The sequence below is a fragment of the Lissotriton helveticus genome, chromosome 6 (genome assembly GCF_964261635.1).
Source record: "Lissotriton helveticus chromosome 6, aLisHel1.1, whole genome shotgun sequence".
NCBI classification, from domain to species: domain Eukaryota; kingdom Metazoa; phylum Chordata; class Amphibia; order Caudata; family Salamandridae; genus Lissotriton; species Lissotriton helveticus.
Window position 1 is genome coordinate 2,136,432,404 of NC_136067.1, and position 24,272 is coordinate 2,136,456,675.

The 24,272-nt window shown below is 49.9% G+C and overlaps 1 protein-coding gene across 1 annotated transcript in view; it reads right to left on the reverse strand.

Moving 5' to 3' along the window:
* Positions 1–12,959: 12,959 nt before the first annotated feature.
* The window catches only part of LOC144763103 (NXPE family member 4-like), a 208,481-nt gene continuing 197,168 nt past the window's right edge, over positions 12,960–24,272 (reverse strand). Inside the window, exon 6 of the mRNA XM_078648399.1 lies at positions 12,960–13,648. Within this exon, the coding sequence (XP_078504525.1) occupies positions 13,113–13,648 (536 nt within the window). The 3' untranslated portion in view covers positions 12,960–13,112. The remainder of the gene's footprint in view (positions 13,649–24,272) is intronic.

The following is a 24,272-nucleotide window of genomic DNA, read 5'->3' on the forward strand; positions in this document are numbered from 1 at the left end:
CTGTGGAAGGAGTGTGGGGTAACTTATAAGTTCACCACTCCTTACCACCCTCAAGGTAATGGGTTGGTTGAAAGATTCAACCGTACCCTTAAAGGCATGATTATGGGTCTTGAAGAACCAATGAGGCGTAAATGGGACGTCCTCTTGCCATGCCTGTTGTTTGCTTACCGTGAGGTGCCACAGAAGTCTCTAGGGTTCAGCCCCTTTGAGCTTTTGTATGGTCACCCGGTAAGAGGACCTTTGAGTCTGGTCAAAGAAGGCTGGGAGCAATCTCCCAGGAAACCTCCCCAGGATGTATACAGTTACGTGCTGGCCTTTAGGAACCAGACTAGGCGCTTCAGGGATCTTGCTCAGGCAAATCTGGAGGCCAGCCAGGAGGAGATGAAGCGGTGGTACGACCAGAGGGCCACTCTGGTAGAGCTTCAGCCTGGACAGAAAGTTTGGGTCATGTCCCCTGTGGAACCTTGTGCGCTCAAGGACAGGTGGACTGGACCATTCGAGGTTGTGGAGAAGAAGAGCGATGTCACCTACCTGGTGGATTTAAAGTCTCCCAGGAACCCCTTGCGGGTCCTGCATGTCAACCGTTTGAAGCCCCACTTAGAAAGGTCCGAAGTGGGCATGCTCCTAGCTACAGATGCTGGAATGGAGGAGGAGAGTGAGCCTCTTCCTGACCTCCTGCATGCAAAAGAGCAAGATGGGTCAGTGGATGGTGTTGTCCTCTCTGACACACTGACCCCTGAACAGCAGCAGGATTGTCGCCATTTGTTGGGGCAATTCCCTGATCTGTTTTCCTTGATTCCTGGTGTTACTCAGTGGTGTGTCCATGATGTAGACACCGGGGACAGCACTCCTGTCAAGCACAAGGCTTACAGAGTGACTGACAAGGTCAGAGCATACATCAAGGAGGAGGTCTCCAAGATGTTTGCCCTAGGGGTGGTTGAGTCCTCTAGCAGTCCTTGGGCCAGCCCCGTGGTCTTGGTTCCAAAGGCTGCAGCGCCTGGTGCTTCACCGGAACTTCGGTTCTGTGTGGATTACCGAGGACTCAATTCAGTCACCAAGACTGACGCGCACCCCATCCCCAGAGCTGATGAGCTCATCGATCGGTTAGGGGCTGCCCAGTACCTTAGTACGTTTGATCTAACGTCTGGGTACTGGCAGATCGCCTTGACCGATGGGGCAAAAGAGAGGTCAGCATTCTCCACACCAGATGGGCACTACCAGTTCCGGGTTATGCCCTTTGGGATGAAGAATGCCCCTGCCACCTTCCAGAGGTTGGTCAACCAGGTCTTGGCTGGGCTGGAGGATTTCAGTGCCGCCTACCTGGACGACATCGCAGTGTTCAGCGCCAGCTGGGAAGAACACTTGTGCCACCTCCAGGAAGTGTTGTTGGCCCTGCGCAGAGCAGGCCTCACAATCAAAGCCAGTAAGTGCCAGATTGGGCAGGGTTCAGTGGTGTACTTGGGGCACCAAGTAGGGAGCGGCAAGGTGGCCCCCCTGCAACCCAAGATTGATACCATCCTGGCATGGGCACCGCCCAAAACCCAGACTCAGGTGAGAGCCTTCCTGGGTCTCACGGGTTACTACAGGAGGTTTGTCAAGGATTATGGTAACATTGTGCACCCCTTGACTTCGCTGACTTCCAGGAAGCAGCCACGACTTGTGAACTGGACTGACGCCTGTCAGACGGCCTTTGACACCCTGAAAACTGCAATGTGCACAGCACCCATACTCCAGGCACCCGACTTTTCTAAAGAATTTGTTGTTCAGACGGACGCTTCAGAGCATGGCGTGGGGGCTGTTCTAGCTCAGGTGAATGAAGAGGGCCGAGACTTACCTGTAGCCTTCATCAGCAGGAGGTTACTTCCCAGGGAACAGAGGTGGAGTGCGATAGAAAGGGAAGCATTTGCTGTGGTCTGGGCACTGAAAAAGCTGAGACCCTACCTGTTTGGGACTCACTTCCGGGTGCAGACAGACCACAGGCCCCTCAGATGGTTGATGCAGATGAGGGGTGAGAATCCAAAGCTGTTGAGGTGGTCCATTTCCCTACAGGGGATGGACTTCACGGTGGAACACCGCCCTGGCACAGATCACGCCAATGCTGATGGTCTGTCCAGATTTTTCCGCCTTAGTGATGAGGACTCCCTAGGGTAAGGGTAGTTCTCCCCACATTTCAGCTGGAGGGGACACGTGTTAGACCTGGCATCATTGGCATGAGTCTCTCCTCCATTTTTTTCTGTTTGCCTCCTCTGTTTACGATGTTTTTGCTGGTATATGCTTCGGGCACTGTGCCACTGCTGATCAGTGCCACAGTGCAAGTGCTCCCTATGTGAAATTGCTGTATTGATTGACTTCCATGTTTGGCTTATTTGGTTTACTATCAGTCCCTAGTAGAGTGCACCAGGAGTGCCAGGGCTTGTAAATACAAATGCTGCTAGTGGGCCTGCAGCACATGTTGTGCCACCCACAAGAGCGGCCTAGTAAAAGTATGTCTGAAGGTCTGCCATTGCCAGACCACGTGCAGTCTGACTGTCACGAGGACTGCGCAAGTACACCTACTTGCCAGTCCCTAAACCTTCCCTTGACTTCATGTTAGTCACCCCTATGGTAGGCCCACGGGCAGGGTGCATTGTAAGCATAAGGTAGGACAAGCCTGACAAGGTTGGCATGTCCTAATAGTGAATTACATCCATAGTCGTTTTTCACTATTGTAAGGTAGCCTGCTCTCCATCAGTTAGAATGGGCTGCCAGGATTATTAATGTTATAATCCTAGCGGGCTCGGGGAGCATGGTGCAATGTCGAGTTTGGTATCCCTGAACTCAGGGTTTAATAACGCATCCGTTTGTGTGGATGGTTTTTGGACTCTGTGTTTGAAAATAGCACTTTTAGAAAGTAGCTATTTTCTTGTCTAACTGTCTACCGGTCTCTGCTGGTTCTGGTGTGTGTGTGACAGGAGCTGGGTGGCTCCAGAGAGTCTGAATGAGTCAGTGTGGGATGAGTGGGGCATTTGCCTTGAGAGTAGGGGAGAGTAGCTCTTGATAGCCTGCCCTGCCTGATACAATGTTGGCTCCGCCCCCCTGCCAGGCGACTGATGACTCTGTGCTTGCCTGGGACTTTCCTGGCCCGCCTCCTGCCGGGCAGCTGATGGCCCTGCCCCTGCCAGTGACAATGCTGGCTCCGCTCCTGCTGAGCGGCTGAGGACTCTGCCCTGCCCAGTGAATAGGCCAGGTGCTCTGGCCTGGCAACACCCACAACAAACCCAGGATGGGGGGAAATTCCCCTGCATGGACAAAGGGATCAAAGCCAAAAAGGGGTATAAGAGAAGGACCCCTGAACCAAGAAATCAGATCACTTCTGACAAGGAAACCTGAACCAAGGACAAGAAGCCTGCTGATCTAAGGACTGCCTACCCCTTCTGCCAGAGTGCTGTTTGTTGGGGGAATCCTGCATTGCTTCTTTATTTTTGCCAAGGAACCAGGAGAGAGGAACTGTGTGTGTACTCTCACTCTTTGCTGAGAAAATCTCCAAGGGCTGGAAGAGTGCCAGTCTCCTGTTGAAGTCACAGGGCTAAAGGACTTCATCTGCTTAAAGTGCTATTTGCTGGAGTTTGTGAATCCAGCACCTTTGAAAGAATCCAGCAATCTCGACGCCGACGGACGCCGCCGAATCCAGCTCGACATCGTGAGTAACGGCTCCAGTGTCCCGCTTCCTCGACGCCGGCCGCCGGGCCCGATCGACGCCAGCAGCAACGCCAGTGAGTAGTGAGTTCGGCTCCAGCTCCAAGTGACCCCGTGTCTGCACCGCCGCTGATCGCATCGACTTCGAGCCCTCTCGACGCCGTGAGCGCTGCTCACTCTTGCAACATCGACATCGACGCCGAAGACGCGACGCCGGACATCTCGACGCCGCTGATCATCGAGTGCTTCACTTTTCCAAGGTACTGTGTTGTTGGGGTCTGTGCGACTCCGGGCTCGACGTAGCGCTCCTCGCGGTCGACGCCGAACCTTTGGATTAACTTTGCCTCGACGTCGTGTGACTCCCGTGTGGGTTACATTGTTGCCAAGAACTTTGATTTAGAGAAGAAGAGTTGCTTTTGATACTAAAGACTTTTGTGCTAAGAAGAAACCGTGCTTGAACTATTATTTTTCCTTCCAAGAGTATTTATTAAGACTGTGGTATATTTTTGTCGTTATTTGGTCTTGTGCTAAACCTTATATAAAAATACTTATTTTTATAATACTACTGTGTCGTGTCCATTTGTAGTGTATTCACTTTATTACTGTATGTGGTCATAAATGCTTAACGCACTGCCTCTGAGATAAGCCTGTCTGCTTTGCCAAGCTACCAAGGGGGTGAGCAGGGGTTATCTAAGTGTGTGATCTCCTTGCCCTGACTAGAAAAGGTGTGTCCCTATTTGTCAGAAGTGTATACCTCTGCCAACTAGAGACAGCCGCTTCTAACAGCTCATGTGACCAGGAGGCTGCTTTCTCCTCATCTGCTGCTCTGCTCGGTCTCTGACCCTTTATAAAAAAGATGCATGTGAACTCGCATAGAAGACCCGCCCGTTTGGCCCCGTCCACCACACACTAGCGGTATGAAACGTCTTCCCGCCAGTCCCCACTATAATGGCCAGCTCACTCATGGGACCTCGGCGCCTTTTGGCGAACTGGCAAAGTTACAGGCACACGTGGTCACATATTTGTGCAAATGGCAAAAAAATCTGCAAGTTTGCGGGGAAATTTGCGAACTCGCAGATTTTTTTGCGATTTTGCACGAATTCGCGGACCGCTAATTCGCAAATTGCGCCCATACTTAGGTATGACCAGAATGCCACTCTGGTAGAGGTTCATCCTGGCCAGAAAGTGTGGACCCAACCATTTGAGGTTGTGGAACGCAAGAGTCCAGTTACCTACTTGGTGGACTTGCGGTCTCCTAGGAACCCCTTGAGGGTTCAACATGTCAACCGCCTTAAGCCCTACTTAAAGAGGTCTGAAGTAGGCATGCTCTTGACAACAGATGCTGGGATGGAGGAGGAGACTGAGTCTCTTCCTGACCTCTTGGTAGCCTCAGAGCAAGATGGGCCAGTAGATGGTGTTAACCTCTCTTCCACCCTGAGCAACAGAATGATTGCCGCCAGTTGCTGGGACAGTTTTCTGATCTGTTCTCCCTGGTTCCTAGTGTCACAGATTGGTGTGTCCATGATGTGGACACAGGAGACAGCTTACCTGTGAAGCACAAGTCTTACAGGGTAACTGACAGGTTGAGGGCTTGCATTAAAGAGGAGGTCTCAAAGATGCTTGCACTTGGGGTGATTGAGTCATCTAGCAGTCCTTGGGTCAGCCCAGTGGTCTTGGTCCCGAAGGCTGCAGCGCCGGGTGCCACACCCGAACTCCGGTTCTGTGTGAACTACAGAGGGCTCAATTCAGTTATGCAGACTGATGCGCACTCCATCCCCAGAGCTGATGAGCTCATAGATCGGCTAGGGGCTGCACGGTACCGCAACACGTTTGACTTAACATCTGGGTACTGGCAGATCACCTTGACTGATGGGACCAAGGAGAGGTCAGCATTCTCCACATCATATGGGCATTTCCAGTTCCGTGTTATGCCTTTTGGGATAAAGAATGCCCCAGCCACCTTTCAGAGGTTGGTCAACCAGGTGATGGTTGGGCTGGAGGAATTTAGTGCCACCTGCCTGGATGACATTGCAGTGTTTAGTGCCAGTTGGGAGGAACACCTGCGCCACCTCTGGGAAGTGTTGTTGGCGCTGCGGAAGGCAGGCCTCACAATCAAGGCGAGTAAATGCCAGATCGGGCAGGGTTCCGTGGTGTACTTGGGACACCACGTTTGGAGCAGCCAGGTGGAGCCCCTTCAACCCAAGATTGAAACCATCCTGGCTTGGGAACCACCCAAACCCCAGACAGAGGGGAGAGCCTTCCTAGGTCTCACAGGGTATTACAGGAGGTTTGTCAAGGGCTATGACAACATTGTTGCTACCTTGACAGAGCTGACTTCCAAGAAGCAGCCCATGAAGGTGATCTGGACTGACCCCTGTCAGAAAGCTTTTGAGGCCCTGAAAGCTGCCATGTGCATGGTGCCCGTGGTCCTGGCACCCAACTACTCAAGAGAGTTTATCGTCCAAACAAACGCTTCAGAGCATGGTGTGGGGGCTGTTCTGTCACAGATGAATGAGGAGGGCCTAGGTCAACCTCTAGCATTTATCAGTAGAAGGTTTCTTCCACGGGAACAGAGGTGGAGTGCTATTGAGCGTGAGGCATTTGCTGTGGTCTGGGCATTGAAGAAGCTGAGACCATACCTGTTTGGGACTCACTTCCAGGTTCAGACAGATCACATGCCCCTCAGATGGTTGATGCAGATGAGGGGTGAGAATCCAAAACTGTTGAGGTGGTCCATCTCCCAACAGGGTACGGACTTTACGGTGGAACACCGCCCTGGTACAGAACACACCAACGCTTATGGTCTGTCCAGATTTTTCCACCTTAGTGAAGAGAACTCCCATGAGTTAGGGTAGTTCTCCCCACTTTTCAGCTGGAGGGGACACGTGTTAGACCTGGCACCATTGGCGTGGGTCTCCCTTCCTTTTTTGCTGTTGCCTCATGTGTTTTTGCTGTGTTAGATGCTTTGCGCACTGTGCCACTGCTATTCAGTGCCACAGTGCAAGTGCTCCCTACTGTAAATTGATGTATGAATCAGTGGTTCCATGTTTTTCTATTTGGTTTACTTGTCAGACCCTATTTCAGTGCACTGAGTGTGCCAGGGCATGTAATCCAAATGCTGCTGGTGGACCTGCAGCACTGGTTGTGCCACCCACAGAAGCAGCCTTGTAAAGTGTGTCTAAGGTCTGCCATTGCAGAGCCTGCGTACAGTCAGGTACTGTCATGCTGACTGGGCAAGTGCACCCACTTCCAAGTCCCTAAACCTTCCCTTTTCTTCATATCAGTCACCCCTAGGTAGTAGGCCCAAGGGCATGGTGCATTGTAAGTATAAGGTAGGACAAGCCCTAATGTGTGTGGCATGTCCAAATAGTGAATCACAGCCATTTTCATTTTTCACTATTGCAAGGCTACCTGTTCTCCATAGGCCAGAATGGGCTGTTAGAGTTATTACATTTTATAATCCTAACTGTCTCAGAGAACATGGTAGAAATTCAAGTTTAGTATGCCGGAACTCAGAATAATAAAATACATCTTTTAGTACAGTTTATTTTAATATTCTGTGTTTGCAAATACCACTTTTAGGAAGTAGGTATTTGCTTGTCTAACCATTCAAACCTGCCTCTGCTAGTTTGTGTATTCCTATGTCTGGTTTTGTGAGTGACAGGTCTGGGGAATTCCAGGAGACAGGCTGAGTCACCCAGTGGTGAATAGAGAGATCTGCATCTAGATGGGAGGGAGGAGTGCACCTGGAATATGAATAGGGCTGTGCCTGCCTTCCACAATGCTGGCTCCACCTCCTGGGGAGTGTCTGATGTCTCTGCCCTGTACACTGAAAGAAGAGAAGGAGTCCTGTAAACAAAGTGCTCCAGGACTGTACTTGCCTTCCATAATGCTGGCTCCACCTCCTGTGGGGCGTCTGATGTGCATGCCCTGCACTGTGAAAGGAAAGGAGAAGTCTGGTAAACAGAGTGCTTCAGAACTGGTTTGGACTGGGCAAAGGCCTCTCTCCCCTCAGAGAACAAAGGATTTCTGGGGATAAGTATTGGGTCCCTGGTCCCATGAAATTAGATCACTTTGGACTACAAGAAGAAACCTTTACTGACCAGAGGAACCTGAAGAAACTGAGGAGAGACTATTCCCAATCTGAAGTGCTGCTTGGGGGATTGACATGCAGTGGTTGCCTTACTGCCAAAGGAAGGAGAAAGGAACTTTGTGTACTTTGCTTTCAACTTGTGAAGGATCTTCAAGGGCTTGGAAAAGAGCTTGACTCCTGCTGAAGTCTGAGGGACAACAGACTTCAATCCCCAGCTCCCCCGAGTTCTTTTGGAAGTGCCTGCTGCTGTTTTGGGCCTTCTGAGGAACTGCGTGTCGCAAGGAGCTGGAAGCGTAACTCAACAAGAAGAAGCGTGTTGCCGTTGCTGTGCCTGCTGTCGCAACTCCGGAGAAAGGAGGGTGTCGCCGCTGGAGCTCTCGCACTGCACCGCGTCAGAGAGAAGTGTGCCGCATCGACCAAGAGCACCTAGCATCCCCTAGAAGCGCGCCACCGTCGGAGTTGCTGCCGTCGCATCTTGGATGTCGCCGCTGTAGTTGTTGCATCGAGCGGAAGGTTCACGCATCGTGGGAGAAGAGCGCCGCCGCTGGAGCTGTTGCCGTCGCATTGTAAAGGTGTCGCCGCTGCAGTCCACGCATCGAACCGAGGACTTCTTGCATCCCCGAAAAGCGCGCCGCATCTGGAAGATCTTCCTGTCTTTATTTGTTTGCACCTGACTTTGCCGCATTTCCCATCGATGCAACATTGCTTGTCGTGTAAGTGCAACACAACTTAAGGTAAATTGACGCAGAGTGTCGCATCTAAGAACTGAACTGAACTAAGCTTTCAATCTACCATCTTAAAGTGATTATAGTGTGTATTTTTGTCATTTATGGTCTTGTGGTAAGTCTATATAAAGTCTACTTTTTTTTTTAAATAAAACCTTTGTGGTGTCCATTTGTAGTGTTGTCACTGGGTTACTGTATGTAGTCACAACTGTTTAACTTACAACGCCTCTGAAATAAGCCTTGACTGCTCCCGCCACGCAACCTAGAGGGTGAGCAGGGGTTATTTTAGGTGCGTATCCCCTTGTCCTAACTAGAGGAGAGGGTCCCTACTTGTCACAAGTACCTGCCTGTGCCAACTAGAGACCCCCAAATCTAACAACATTGCAATAGGGTATCAATAACACTTCACTGGTTGAGACATGTTAGCCTTTTTGTTTACTTTAGAGTTCCGTAAGAACACATTCACCTCAGCCCCGTGTGGATGGATTGCCATTGCAGCATGGCGCCAGCATCAGAAAAGCACTTTTTATCGGGGATGTGATTCCTGTGACAAAAGGTACAGGCATCATTATATACGGAGTAAGCTTACATCAGATGCAGACTTTTGCAGCATCCCAGACCGGGAAACTTTCCACCACCTTTACTGGGACCGGGTGTCCCAAAATGCAACCGGGATATTTTAGGAAATGTGAACCCCCTGCTGAGAAAAGGAAGAAAGTAGTCTGAAGTCAACGCCAGTTGAGAGTTTTCCAAAGAGTCAACCTGTACGTTTCAGAAAACGCAACCCTGTGAAAACATATTGTGCACTTGCAGTTTGGCTGCTTAGTCTTCAGACATCGCAGGATCACATCTCACATTTGCTCTGCAGGTACTTACCCACAGTACAGGTTGGTGTAATGCATGCAGGATTGTCAGGGTCGTGCCTGCAAAGAAACACCCTCACTTTTTAAACCGAACCTGTAATTCTGCATAGTGGTGTAATGCAAAATGATGCCCCCCGCAGAATGTGATGAGGGGCCCCAGTGACTCAAAGTTCAACCAGTTAATAAATGGCCTTTGGCCAAACGGGGCCCCCTAAAGGGATATCATTCTCCTCCCTTGCACCCCAAAAGCCAGTGCAACACCCCTGGTTATTAATTTGTGTTTTAATATAGCGCTCTCTGAAATATGCCTTCTCGTTGCGCTGTAGTGATGAAGTGATATTATTCTCCAATTCAGTGCCACCTGATTTATTCATCCGCTTGAAGGCCTGTGTCTTATTCTTACACTCTTTGCATCATTGGCTACTTAATCTCAGTGACACATGCCACAGCACGTTTGGAGTATTTCTATTCTTTTTAATAAACAAACTATCCGACTAGTCAGAAGCTTAAATGCACGGAGCTTTCAGCACACAAGCCAATTGTGAAGGTAATTTTAGGTGTGACGGCCGGTACACTCCACCACGCAGCAAACACAGTTTTTGCCGAACTCCATGCTCCAAGAAGAGCGCAGAGTGACAAGAAAAACCTGTGAACTACACCCACGGAGCGTAATTTACTGCCCAGGAGTAGTAAAATGTGCCCTCATTCATAGATTTATTAGATCATTGCATTTGCTTCAAAGATTAGGGGTGGGCGGAATTTGTGTTGTCACGCTACGCAAAGCTCTATGAAATGGTAAAAAATCTCCGCAAGCACGCAGAGTTCCGCGAACACATGGAATTGCTTGTTCTGCCCGTTCGTGATGCTTTCTTCCTGTTGCGAACGGTGTTTGTGCGCTCGGGGGGAAATATCTCACGAATACGCATTTTGAAAGTACAAACAAGCAAAAAATTCCGCAAAGCTGCGGAACGCAGAATTTCGGGCAATTCCACATTCTCAGTGGAACGCAAAATTACTCAAATTCCGCGAGCAGAACGGAATTTACCGCCCAGGCCAACCTAAGATGGTGATTTTTGGCATGTAGTTTGGTGAACCTGACCCTTTTAGGGGGGTCAAACAGGATTACACAATGTCATCAAAAGTTATTTCCACCAGACTTATGTATAATTGTAAATTGATGCAAAGTATTGAGTAGTGTGCGTGTAATAAATGTGCTTTTTCTGTTTGCAAAGAAAAAGCAGCGACGGGACAATCCTTTATTGAGTGCTATTATTGTGGATCTTTACAGGTTATAATTAGTTTTAATTGAAAACACGAATCTTTGTACAAAAGGATATGTTTCGATACAGGATCTCCTGCAACATAGAAATGAGAAGTAAACGCATATTAGCTGTAACGGTGAATGGGAAGGTCGCCTTTGTTAGAAAAAGGAACATGGCTACCCTCTCTTCACAGAAGAATGCAATGCTAAGCGTAACTTGAGGATGTACCGCTGAGTGTACCTACTCCTGATTCCAACCTGTGGTCTTCAGATGATCGCACTTGCATGTAGTGCTGATATAACAAAGAGTGCATGAACTGAAGGGAGATTAAAACAAGGTTCCACAGTCTTGTTAACACCTCGTGCACTGTGGACTTTGGATACATCCGAGCATATTCTGGTGGATGGGAAAATAAAGGATTGCTTCTGATGAAATGCACACTTATCACACATTGGCAATAATTCAAACATTGAACGTTCACCTTCTGAGGCATGTTTACCCTTCTGGAAGCCTGGACTGTGCGGTCCACATGTTTGCACTTAAAGATGGTGAGTCAGTGAGCAAACAGTTCTAAAAGCACATGAAAATCAAGGGGATACCCCAGGCCAGCCCTGTGCCTTGGGTGGGAGCAGAGAGTGCTCCTTTGTCAGTCGTCCACTTGAACTACATTCCCATAAAATACAATAACTCACTCTAAGATTGGTATATTTTATTTGGTCCTGCTGCTTCCCTGAGGCGTTGCGCACCCTGTCCATGCTTGGAAGAGGTTAATATACTTTGGGCCATATTTATAGGAGGCTTGCATATCGGTTGAACCACACAAAGTGGTACATGCATGACGCAAGCCTCTAAGTCAGATTTATGAAGCCAAATGAAGCCACTTTCCTCGGCTTTGAGAGGCCTCATGAATCTGGAATAAGGCGATGCCTTGTTCTGCACAAGGGAGGCATTCCATGGGCGGTGTGGTGGGTGTTCCATGGGTGGTGTGGTGGGTGTTCCATGGGCGGTGTGGTGGGTGTTCCATGGGTGGTGCGGTGGGCATTCCATGGGTAGTGTGGTGGGCGTTCCATGGGTGGTGTGGTGGGTGTTCCATGGGCGGTGTGGTGGGCGTTCCATGGGCGGTGTGGTGGGCGTTCCATGGGCAGTGTGGTGGGCGTTCCATGGGCGGTGTGGTAGGCGTTCCATGGGTGGTGTGGTGGGCGTTCCATGGGCGGTGTGGTGGGTGTTCCATGGGTGGAGCGTGGGCGTTCCGTGGGTGGAGCGTGGGTGTTCCATGGGCGGTGTGGTGGGTGTTCCATGGGTGGTGTGGTGGGTGTTCCATGGGCGGTGTGGTGGGTGTTCCATGGGTGGTGTGGTGGGCGTTCCATGGGCGGTGTGGTGGGTGTTCCATGGGCGGTGTGGTGGGCGTTCCATGGGTGGTGTGGTGGGTGTTCCATGGGCGGTGTGGTGGGTGTTCCATGGGCGGTGTGGTGGGTGTTCCATGGGTGGTGTGGTGGGTGTTCCATGGGTGGTGTGGTGGGTGTTCCATGGGCGGTGTGGTGGGTGTTCCATGGGTGGTGTGGTGGGCGTTCCATGGGCGGTGTGGTGGGTGTTCCATGGGTGGTGTGGTGGGTGTTCCATGGGCGGTGTGGTGGGTGTTCCATGGGTGGTGTGGTGGGTGTTCCATGGGCGGTGTGGTGGGTGTTCCATGGGCTGTGTGGTGGGCGTTCCATGGGCGGTGTGGTGGGTGTTCCATGGGCGGTGTGGTGGGTATTCCATGGGCGGTGTGGTGGGCGTTCCATGGGTGGTGCGGTGGGTGTTCCATGGGCGGTGTGGTGGGTGTTCCATGGGTGGTGTGGTGGGTGTTCCATGGGCGGTGTGGTGGGTGTTCCATGGGCGGTGTGGTGGGCGTTCCATGGGCGCTGTGGTGGGTGTTCCATGGGCGGTGTGGTGGGTGTTCCATGGGCGGTGTGGTGGGTGTTCCATGGGCGGTGTGGTGGGCATTCCATGGGCGGTGTGGGCGGTGTTCCATGGGCGGTGTGGTGGGCGTTCCATGGGCGGTGTGGTGGGTTTTCTCACTCAACACCCATGGATTTTGCCGCATTCCCAGTTTTACAAGGACTTGTAAATCTAGGAATGCTCCAAAATCTTTTGCCTCTCGAGGTGAGGTGTAACAAGGACAATATTGTTATTTCTCCTCATTATTTCCTCTTTCTACGTGTGCTGCATTCTGCAGCACAAATAGAGAGAGGAACACACCTCTCAAGGTTGCTTTTGTGGAGGAAGGTGCCCCTTCCTACACAAAAAAAACCCTGTAAACAACGGAGGCACCCCTGTATGGTGCAAAGGTGCCTGTGTTGGAGAGAGGGTGCCAAAAAGACGCTAACGCAAGGGGAAAGGACAGGAATGTGCTGCATTGGATGAATGTGGTACATTCCTGCCTTTTCCCAGTGACTTGCTGCACTGCGCTGCACCACTGTTTCATAAACATACAACTATGTGTCTTCTGCAGGGGTCAACAGAGGAAAGTGAGAAGGAGGTTAATTTCATTCTCGATGACGTTCGGCGGTGGGTGCACATTGTTGGAGGCCATGGCCGTGGTCATGTCCCAGGCGTCCACCGTGCCGATGTTCAGGCCCTGCAGCATCCTGTTCATGATCAGGTACTGAACGTAGCCATGAAAGTCACTGATCTTCTCAAAGTTTTGATCTTGGAAACTGGTGTTCTCAGTCTTGAGGATGACCTTCGTGTCGGGGCTCCTCAGGAGCAACCCCTGGATGGCTTTGCGGATGTTGATGACGCGGCGGATGAAGATGTGCAGGGGGAAGGGTTTGAAGTGTGTGGCAGCCGTGAAGACGATCACAGTGTGTTTATTTCCGCCCACCTGTGCGATCACTTCCGGGATAGTCGGGTTCTCCAGAACCGAGTAGCGGGCAATGCCAACAAACGGGTCCCCGTGTTTCTGGAACCGGATTTGGATGTTCCGGTCGGGGTCGACCTTTAGAAGTGACTTTTGCCATCCCTCGTCGTACAGGTCAAGATCCTTCAAGTCTGAAATAAAGCAACTCATGGGTTAGCAGTATAAACCACATGGCAAACTAAGATGGCTGAAGAGTGACAAACGTTCAACCTAACACAATTCTTTCCAAATATCATATGCAAGTGTTTCACTAGGAGCTGCACAATTACTTTCAAGGTTTTGGACATGGATTTTAGCACTAGTTGATTGTCAGAAGCGGGTGGTATAAGCACACAAGTGTGGTAAACAGGAAGCTATAACTCTCGTACTGCAACAGCCACTGACCTGCCAAGCCAAGACAGCTACCGTCACTAAGCAAATGAAAAGGAATGTCTTAGAAATATTATCTATACTTGTTTTACTCTACTCAGTCCAAATAGCAGTGATTGGTGGGATGGGATGTGTAGAATTCTACGTGCCTGACCCTAGGGTGGCGACAGAGATTGAAAATGCCTGGACCTACCAATGCATCTGCGGAAGGGCCTGAAATCTGGGGGGATATTCTCAAGAATGTGTGTTCATTATAGCAAAAGTAGCTTAACGTAACTCTTCTTATCGCAGTCTATCATAGGAAAATAACACTGTGTTAACGTTGTATTCACAACACCGTTTTACCATGTGATAGGCCCACGATAATGTCCGCGATAAAGTCAACGTGACGCCACCAAAATGTGAAACACAACCTCAAAAAAGCACACATCAGGAGGGAAAAATCACAAAAAAGTAGAAAAAAAACCTACAAACAAAAGCCAAACAACAGCGAAGCACCATGGAGGCAGCTGGAACACGTACAGAGGACAACCAGAACCCCACAATCCCCCCGGAGGACCAGCCTGGGACCTGTGGGGTCAGGGAAGGGCGAGGACAAGAAGAAGAGGAAGACACAGTTCAGTCCACAGGAAAACAGGATCCTGATAACGGAGGTGATAGAACAGCATCAACTACTGTTCGTCACCTCCACTGTGTCACTGGCAACAAAAAATGGAATATGGCAGGACATCGTCGACAAGCGGAATGCAGTCAGAGTGCTAAAGAGGACAATGGAAGAGGTCAAGAGGTGCTGGAATGTCAAGCTCAAAACCAAGCTGAAACTCGCCAATAACCGGAAGGCAGCAATGCAGACTGGAGGTGGGAGTCCAGCGCCACAGGAGGAGCTGGACGAAACGGAGGAAATAGTGTCCACAGTCATCAGTGGGGTGACGGTGGCAGGAGTTGAGGGACCGGACACTGCTTAGCATGACCGGACACAACAGCACCAGGGTGAGTAACGACCAGGGACTGACGGGATGGAGGGAGATGGTCACAATGGCACACATGCACAATTAAGTAGAGCACATCTGCGGACAGACCATGCCCCAGCCCCCAACTCCCACCATGAGACCAATGTACCCAAGTATGCAAAATCACAGCACTGTACAAGCACAGAATCAAAGGCACACCACAGGTAAGAGAGAAGGGGCTGCAAAATCAGAGCTGCAGGGGCGACTCCCCCAAAATGCAGCACACACACATAACATGCAGAGCACATCAACAGTGACAACAATGTGGTACAAACCGCAACACGTCCACAACAGAACAGAGAACACAACTGGTGCCGCTTGTGTGTAGAAACTGGCCAATCACATTTGGCTTAGCAGAGAAATGTGAGTTGATAATGTACAAGTACTAACACACGTCCGTGATGTTTTCGAAATGTCCACTGTCCCGCATCAAATAGGCAGCTCTTCCCAAACAGTCACAATATACAGTGTCATACAGTCTGTATGTAAACATGTACAATGCGTCAACATACATGTGAACTCCATGTCAATTTGCATCTCCCCTTCACATTGCAGAAGGAAAATCAACACCTCCTGCAGAGCAGACTGAACATCTCTTCACTGATGATGAAGTGGACCTCCACATCATCGACACCGATGCCCTCCAACAGCTCATGGACACCATCGGCACCCCACCTCCAGGAGCAGGCAGTCCACCTGCATCGAGGAGACCCCACGCCCTGCACGGACCACACAGCAGGCAGCACCCACCACCACGGCTGCCTCCCAGGACCCCCACGAAGAACACGTGGCCATCCAACGCCGTGTGTTGGGATGCCAGGAGAAGGTGGCTGAACAGGTGCGTGTGGGGTTCGACCTCATGGCATCCAAACTAGATGCCAAACGTGGGTGTCTAAGTCGCATCAGGGACCACTCACAGTCCCTAACGGACACCCACAGTCCGCTCCATGCTCTCCAACCATCCATGGCTGACATCGCCGAAGTCCTGACTCTGAAACAAGAACAACTGTCTAGTCAGAATGGCTCCAGCGATGTCAGCCTGGATTTGGGACACATGCGGAGGATCATGGAGAACATGGAGCGGATGCAGTCGGAAAGAATGGAGGCCACGGCTGCACACCAGCAAGATGTAGCTGGGTTCTTCCATGCCCTGCAGACCCTCCTGATGGCATCGCTGCAACAAGGCCTGGCGTGGATGAATGCTGCTGCTGCTACTCCATCCACATCTCCGCCCCCTGAAGTGTCAGTGCCACACAGTGCTGCAGACAATTCACCTCCTGGCACTGATGTGTCACTGCCACACATTCTTGCATGTAGGAGAGTAGGATCTGCTTACTATGGTTACCCCCATTTTTTGCTGGTGTTTCACTGTTTTTCGACTTTAGTCTGGCTGAGGCCCTGCTATCCAGGACCCCAGCCTAGCTGCTTCCTCTCTACATTGATTGCATGTACTTTAGGTACACTCCAGCTTGGTTACGGGGTTACCCTTGTGAGTCCCTAGTATATGGTACCTTAGATACCAAGGGCATAGGTACCCCAGAGGCCTACCAGGGGCTGAAGCATGTATTATGCCACATCTGGGAAGCCTTCCAAAATGGCACCACAGGTCTGCTACTGCAGCCTGGCTAAGGTGGTGCAGGCACCCCTTACTAAGATATAGGCTACTTATATCTACCTTAATGACAGGCACATATAAACCTATAAGTCACTCACATGGCAGGCCTTAAAAATCCTGAAGGCAGCGTGCTTGGTTTTGTGTGAGAGGGTGCCCAGGCATGAGCAGGACCCCTCTGCAGCTTTCGGAATCTATTCTCGGAGGCTGTTCTGTGATGCAGCCATACCATATACTCTTAAGTGCATTATAACCTCGTGGTAAATGCTAACTTTGGAATGGCTGCATCAAAACATGTCTTGTTTGGTGTCAAACACTTTAGAATCCTACCCCCCACCCACCCCCCCTGCCAGTCCTGGCGTCGGGGGTAGCATTCCACCCTTCTAGAGGGAGAGACATGTACACACTTACCTGACCGGTAATAGTTTAAAAGAGCCTCAGAATCACAAAATGGATGCTGCTGCCACAGACACGAGTCTGACCTCCTGCTACTGGATGAAACTCCGGCAGGGGAGGCCTGGACAATAGGTTTCCTGTCACAGGGAGGTGTAATCCACCTCCCCAGACAGGCTTTAGTGTATTGGGGCTGGGAGGGTGCATTCAGTGAATGCTTTTCAGACAGTGCTCGGGGCACACGGAGGGCCCGATTCACAGAACTAATTTAAGACAAAATCCTAAACTTACTACTTTTGGTATTCACAGAAGTTAGGATTTTGTCTTAAGCTTGTCTTAAGACAGACTTAAGACAGACTTAAGTTAGGATTTTGTCTTAAGTTTGTCTTAAGTCTGTCTTAAGTTTGTCTTAAGACAAATTTAAGACAAAATCCTAACTTCTGTGAATACCAAAAGTAGTAAGTTTAGGATTTTGTCTTAAGTTAGTTCTGTGAATCGGGCCCTTAGTGTCCCTGTGCATACCCTAGTTCAAACCGGTTGCAGGGGGACTCAGTCCCTGCTCTAGCACGAAACTGGAGAAAGGGGAAGGGGTGTAACCACCCCCACCCTGGGTCCTCCCATAGGTGGGTCCCTAGAGTTAGTCCAACCCCTAAACTTAGTATAAGTATGGGAACACAGTCCTTATGACTTTAGATTATACTTGGATGAAACTCTGCAACATATATCCTGGACCTTCGACATGCTACATCGACTAGAAGATGGACGAATCTCCCTTGGGTCAAGGAGTGACTCCCCTGTTCAAACAGGCACCAAAGAAGCATCTTGCCGGTCTTCATTTCCAAGGCTCCCACCAGATCCCGAAGGATTTGCGACTCAGTACATGGACTTTCAGACATCTCCGAGGCCGACACGAGATCACAGCAAAGCTGAGACCCGCAGCATTCACAAGAGACGTGGGTCCGAAACTCCTGGACACTGTGCACATTCGTTAGTGCACCTACTTCCAGAGCTTTCTCAAAATTGTGCATTGGACTACTCGTAGTCCAAGCCCTGAGCACCATCTACACCGAAGATTGTGTGCCTACACTCCACGGGTGTTCCGTGGGCCCGTTTCTAGCATTTCTGTTTGAGGCCCCTTCGCAATCCTTGGTCCGTCGACTGGTGGGTGCCAACGAAGGTAACTCTTTTGTTTCTTGGGCTTCCCTTGTTGCTCCAGACGTGCCCTGACTCCCCTCCAAAGGGTGAGTCCCTCAGACCTTGCTGGTCTGCTCTGAAGCCAATCTTTGCTTTCTGCATGAGTCGCTGTTGCCAAGGTTTGTTGGGCCCAATCCGGATACCAACACCACAGCGCATGACATCCGTTGTGGGCAGCTCAAATCCAGCTCCTGGTTGTCATCAACGTCTTCTGGTCCTCGTGGCTGAAGAGTCAAGCTTCACCTCCTGCAACTGAAATCACCTGACATCGGTGGGCATCTGCTCATCACCTTCCTGGTCACTGGCTAGTGACCCAGACTCTGTCCCCTCTGCTTTCAGGTTCTTCAGATCTCCGATCCACCCTTGGATCCATCCGGACACTTTCCATTTGGACACCTGCAGCAGTTTTCCGCAGATCGCCATAGAAAACGAAACCCGACCCGAAAAGTCACCTATGCACCCGGCTTTCCTGGGTGAGGTAACTCGAGTACTCCGGTGCTCCCGTGGGTGTTGACTCTCGAACTGTCTATTTCTCAAGGGGTTTGCTCCCAGTCCACTCCTAAGTGTCCCTAATCTTTAAAATTATAATAGCAACTTTCTCCATAGAAGTCAATGGTGATTCGCGGCTGTGTTTAGGACACTGCACACGTCCCCCTTGGGTCTCCTGTGTCACTACCTTGGGTGGTCCGTGTTGCCCCAATGGTTCTACAGGCTCTAGGCCTTGTCTCTATGTCTGTCGTGGTTCTTAAACCACCTACTTAGTATATAGTTTGTGATGCACCTAGGGCTAACCATATATTGTTCTAATTTACTGTGTGCTAAATAAGTTTACTGTATCTACTTTTGCCTCTAGCCTCATAAAGAGACTAGAGGGGTGTGTTTAGATGAAATACATATATTTTATATATACCTTCTGTGGTTCTCTTTTCATTTGGTCATTCACGAGATTATAGACCTGTAAAACAAGCTGCTTTACATTACTTCAAGACTTAGCCTGAAGGCTGCTCTCCACAGCTACCACTAGGATAGCTTTCTATAAGGTTGTCTTTAACCTACCATCAATAAGGGTCGTTTGGACTGGTGCAAGGTGCCCGCTGGAATAGTGGGCATCATATGCCAGGCCAACTTCTCACATTGCAGACAAACAACACCACCCACATGTGAGGCACATGAAACATCAGAGGATGAAGATGCGGATGATTCAGCTTTAGTGGTAAGAAGGAAGCGGTCGTTTTCATCTCCGCCACATGGCCTGTTTCTGCTGGGTTCTGCCCTCTGCATCATCACCTTCCAGTGTCGTCCGATACACTCTGTGACACGCACCTTGGACCTCGACATGGACAGCCATGTTCTGTTTGATTGCCAATGACACAGCATTCAGAGTGCGGACTGAACTCTTCCAATGAACTTGTCATTCCCTGAAGGACTCTGACTGGCCCTCCACGGGGCAACAATGTAAAGTGGGGTTTGCAGGGCCCTGTACGGCTCCAGCTTCAACACTCCACTGAATGTGCATTAAACATTCATAATCACACAGATGTGTCATGTCCATGAACATTCGAGTGTGGAAGTATGGATGAATGTAGGGTCAGTGATTCCCCCTCACGTCCATGTTGCTAAGGTTGTGGGACTTAAGTCACAGGTTGCAACTCTCTGCATCGTGGTTGTACATATTTGAGCCCGAATTACGCCCTGTTGTCTTTTCTTGGTCGTAAATGACAGCCTTTATGCCATGAATTTGGACACATGTGATACGCTGCTGAGTGGGATTACGTACTATCTTTGACACCCTGAAATGGCATTTTGAATATGTGACACCCTAAAAAGCCTCTCTTTTTTTGTTTTTTGTCCTCATATGTTTGATCAGTATACTGATGGAGAATAAAAGAGATTACCAACCAGTTTCCTTCACTTTCGCTGCGAAACGAAACCCGCTCTCTCCCTACGGGAGGCGATGTTACCATCACAGGTTCCTTTCATTGCATGGGCAGTTTTCTCTTATCTCCGTTATCACAGGAATCTACTTAGATTCTCTTCCAGAGGTCACCAATCCTTCTTGATAACGCCCTTAACCAGAGAATGTCTTGTGTTTGCTGATACCTAATCATTGGATTAACCGGGAACATTTTACAATATTATAGAAACTTAAAGCGAAAAGGGGACAAAGCTAAAAATAAAAGGAGAAGAGAGAGAAAAGGAGGAGAGATCCGAGAAGGAAAAGAGAAAAGAAAAAAAAAATCTTGACATCATACTGTGTTTGTGTGTAAAGTGAAGAGTTTCTAACTATAATAATCGGCGAGCCTTCCCTGCCCATTTATCCCACAAACTCCAAAATGTTGGGGCATATTACCAAGCAATAGCAATAATTATCGCTATGCATGGTTAGCAGCTATAATAATATCGCCGCGCTCCGATGATTTTTACCGCTGAGATACCTTGATATTATCAAGGTTTATCTCAAAAGTGGTAAAAATCCTGAGAAATGCATGAATATCGCTGAAAAATCAGCGATATTCATGCATTATCGTGAGAATGCTCTTAGCCATGTTATCCACCTTCCATTGGATAACATGGCTAAGAACTGCTCTGGGCAGGCGTTAGCTTTTGGAGATATTCGCGCTTAGCGCGATTATTTCCAAAAGTAGGTAATAGGAGATAGTGATGTTAGCGACTGTTTCCAGTCGCTAACATCTTGGCACGCCCAATTTGCATGTCATTAGCGATAATTATCACTGACATGCAAAGTGGGCCCCAAGATGATCGCTATCTCCTAATAGCTGTCGCTAACGGGTGTTAGCGACAGCTAGGTAATAGGGCGATAAAATTATCACGCTTTAGCGGGAAAAATTCCCGCTAAAGCGGCGATAAGGCCCTTGGTAATATGCCCCGTTGTTCTCTTATTGAGCCGCATCCCCCTGTCTATTCTAGCTATCCTGTGGATTGAGTTTATCCATTCAGACTCTACAGGTGGAACATTTAAAATCCACTTGATACATAATTGTCTACGTGCTCACAGTATCAAAACAAAAATAAGAGCCTATAAATATTTAGAAATGTCACCAATATTTTCTTCTTCAGGAATTACTCCGAAAATGACCAAAGTCAAGCTCCCCTTAACTTCTTGACCCACCAGTTCTGACAAGATTTCACCAACTTTCTGCCAAAATTCTTGGATGGAGGGACACCACCGGGACATATGCGATTCATCTGCATTAAGTTCTCCACATTTCTGGTATTTTCTTACCGTTTGACAACCCATTTTCGCCAACTTTCGAGGTGTCCATTATGCCTTGTGTATGGTAAAAAAGTGATTTTTCTTTAATGGAGCAGATTTCACATATAACCATAAATGCGATATAGATACTTGCCATAACGCTTCTATATCCAGCTCCGGAAGCTCCCTCCTCCAAGCTTCCGCTTGCCATGTTTTGGGATCGTCTATTGACTGAATCAGTAACCAGTACCACGCTGAAATCTCGTTTTTAAAGTTTGGCTGCAATGCAATTTTAGACTCCTGAATCTCCTAGTAAATCAACCCTTGTTTCAAAGTTCGAGCCCATCTTAACAATTGGCAGTATTTAAAGCGAGAAACCGCATTTTCTGTAATCTCTTGAAACTTACGCCAATAAATTAATTGTGTTCCCCCCAATAGTTGACCCCATTTGCATATTCCTTTTCCTCTCATCGGAGTTGCCAGAACATCTTGCAGGCGTTCGGGGGTTCCTGGAGAATACCATATTGATGCATAACAGCTAAAGTATGGAATTTGTAATATCGTCCTGACCGGGCACCATAACTTGCAGGCCCAATAAAGAGTCATTAATCTAATTTTTTTTTTTAAACTTAGGGTCCCCGAACGTATATAAAAAATGATTAGCAAGGTCAGGAGCACCGTACGTCAAAGCACGAAACATAGGAGTATATTGACTTGAGTTTTTTAATAATTGTCTGAAATTTTTTTAATGGAAGGCTCTTTGATATTGTAATAGATCAGGGCTTGCTATGCCTCCGTTTTCTTTCTTTTCCCCACATTTCCTCCATGCAACTCTGGGCCATTTCCTGCCCCAAATAAAGCTTGACAGTTCACCCTGGGCTTTTTTTTTTTAACTATTATGGCTTAAATTCTAATGGGATTGCATTAAAAATGAAGGTAAACTTTGGTAGAATTGACATCTTGAGTAGATTTGATTAGCCAAGGAAGGATAAAGGTAGGTTGTCCCATTGCTGCGATTGTTTTTTGACCTTAGAGGTGACCACGTCAAAATTTTCCTTTGCTAGACCAGATTTTGCACTATATCTGTTGGACAGGCCACATGAAGGGCTCGCTCCCTCCCCGCAGGACAGGGCCCGGGCCACCGTCAGCACCTTGCCCGGCCCAGCCGCCATCTTGGACATGGCACCACGCGGCCGCGCGGCCTCAGCCCGACCCCAACCCTGGGCCTGGCCAGGCCCCGACATCCCGGCACCACCCTCCACCCAGGAGGTGAACGGACCACTTGGCAGGTCAATGGGAGTAAGAAGTGTCGATGGCTCTCCCCCGCCAGGTGCCGAGCACCCCCAGCCTCCTCGGGCGCTGGCTCCACCCCCCTGCTGGGTGTCTGGACTCCCTCATCCCAGACCTCCCGACCTCCAAGAGCGAGGGTCCGGACATCAAAGGGCGCCAGACCTATAACTGAGGCCGCCCCAGGACAGGAAGGCAGTTGTATCCTGGAGTCGAGAGACACCGCGACGAACTCATCCTTGACGGACTGCTGGCGCTGCCACAGCCCTGCCTTGTGAACTATTGTCCTGCCTGCTGGCGCTGCCGCGGCCCTCTGCAACCTTCATCCTCGTGGGACCTGCTGGCGCTGCCGCGGCCCTCTGCAACCTTCATCCTCGTGGGACCTGCTGGCGCTGCCGCGGCCCGTTGTAACCTTCATCCTCGTGGGACCTGCTGGCACTGCCGCGGCCCGTTGCAACCTGCATTCTCGTGGGACCTGCTGGCGCTGCCGCGGCCCGTTGTAACCTTCATCCTCGTTGGGACCTGCTGGCGCTGCCGCGGCCCGTTGCCACCTACGACCTCTTCGGGACCTGCCGGCGCTGCCGCGGTCTGACCCATCCGAACACCGAGCTCGAGGATTGTGAGCTATCACCGTTACACCTCCGTACCCGTGGGTACCAAGACTGTCCCGCTACCCCCTTCCCTTACTAGAGACTAGAATTGATAGGATCATCGTGTCCTGATCGCCTTGTATCGTACCACTCTACTACCAGAAGTGCCTATAAAAGGTGTTACCCTGATCTTTGTGTGGTGTCCATCTGTGGGGGGGAAGTTACCTGTCTGTGCGATCACTGTGCTCGGCCGACCCTCCAGGTCTCCGTCTAACATTGGTGGCTAGCGGCGCGATCCGAACCAACGCGTACCGTACAGACAGTAACTCACCCTACGACTAAAACCACAATGACGACCAAAGAGAGCGGATCGGCGGAGAAGTTCCAGATGGAAAAGCTGGAAGAATACAACCACCGAGAGCTCAAACAATTTTGCATGGACTTAGGCATTGCTACCATCGGGCTAAGCACAAAAGAAGACTTCAAAAACGCCCTAGAGGCCTGGACAGAGACAAATACCGCAACCCCCCGGGACCCCGCAGCCCCGGAAGTCAACACCACCCGGACGGAGGAACGGAGAACAGGCCCTTCCCGTGAAGAGATCCAAGAGCGGGAAAAAAATAGATTACACGAGTTAGACTTGGCACGACTCAGATTAGACGGAGAATTGAAACTGGCGGAACAAAAAATAAACTTAGAACACTTACGGCTCAGAGAAGAGCGAGAGGAAAAACAGAGACAGAGAGACCTCGAAGAAAAAAGACTGGCATACGAGCACGAGTGCAAACTAGCGGAGATAGAAATACGCAAACTGAACAAAAACCTAGGGGTGCCCGAGCAACCGCACTCCCCGGGTCCTACCGAGCAGAAGGTCCACATCCCCAAGGATGTGGTCCGGGAATACCACCGGAACGACGACATACAGCAGTGGTTCAAGGCCTATGAGATTCCCATGACCGCCCACCGGGTCGCTCGAAGTGACTGGGGAGCCGGTCTATGCGGGAGATTCGTCAACGAGGGTCGTGATGCCCTGCTGCAGCTTCCGGACCATCAAATGACGTCCTATGACCACATGAAGGCCGCCCT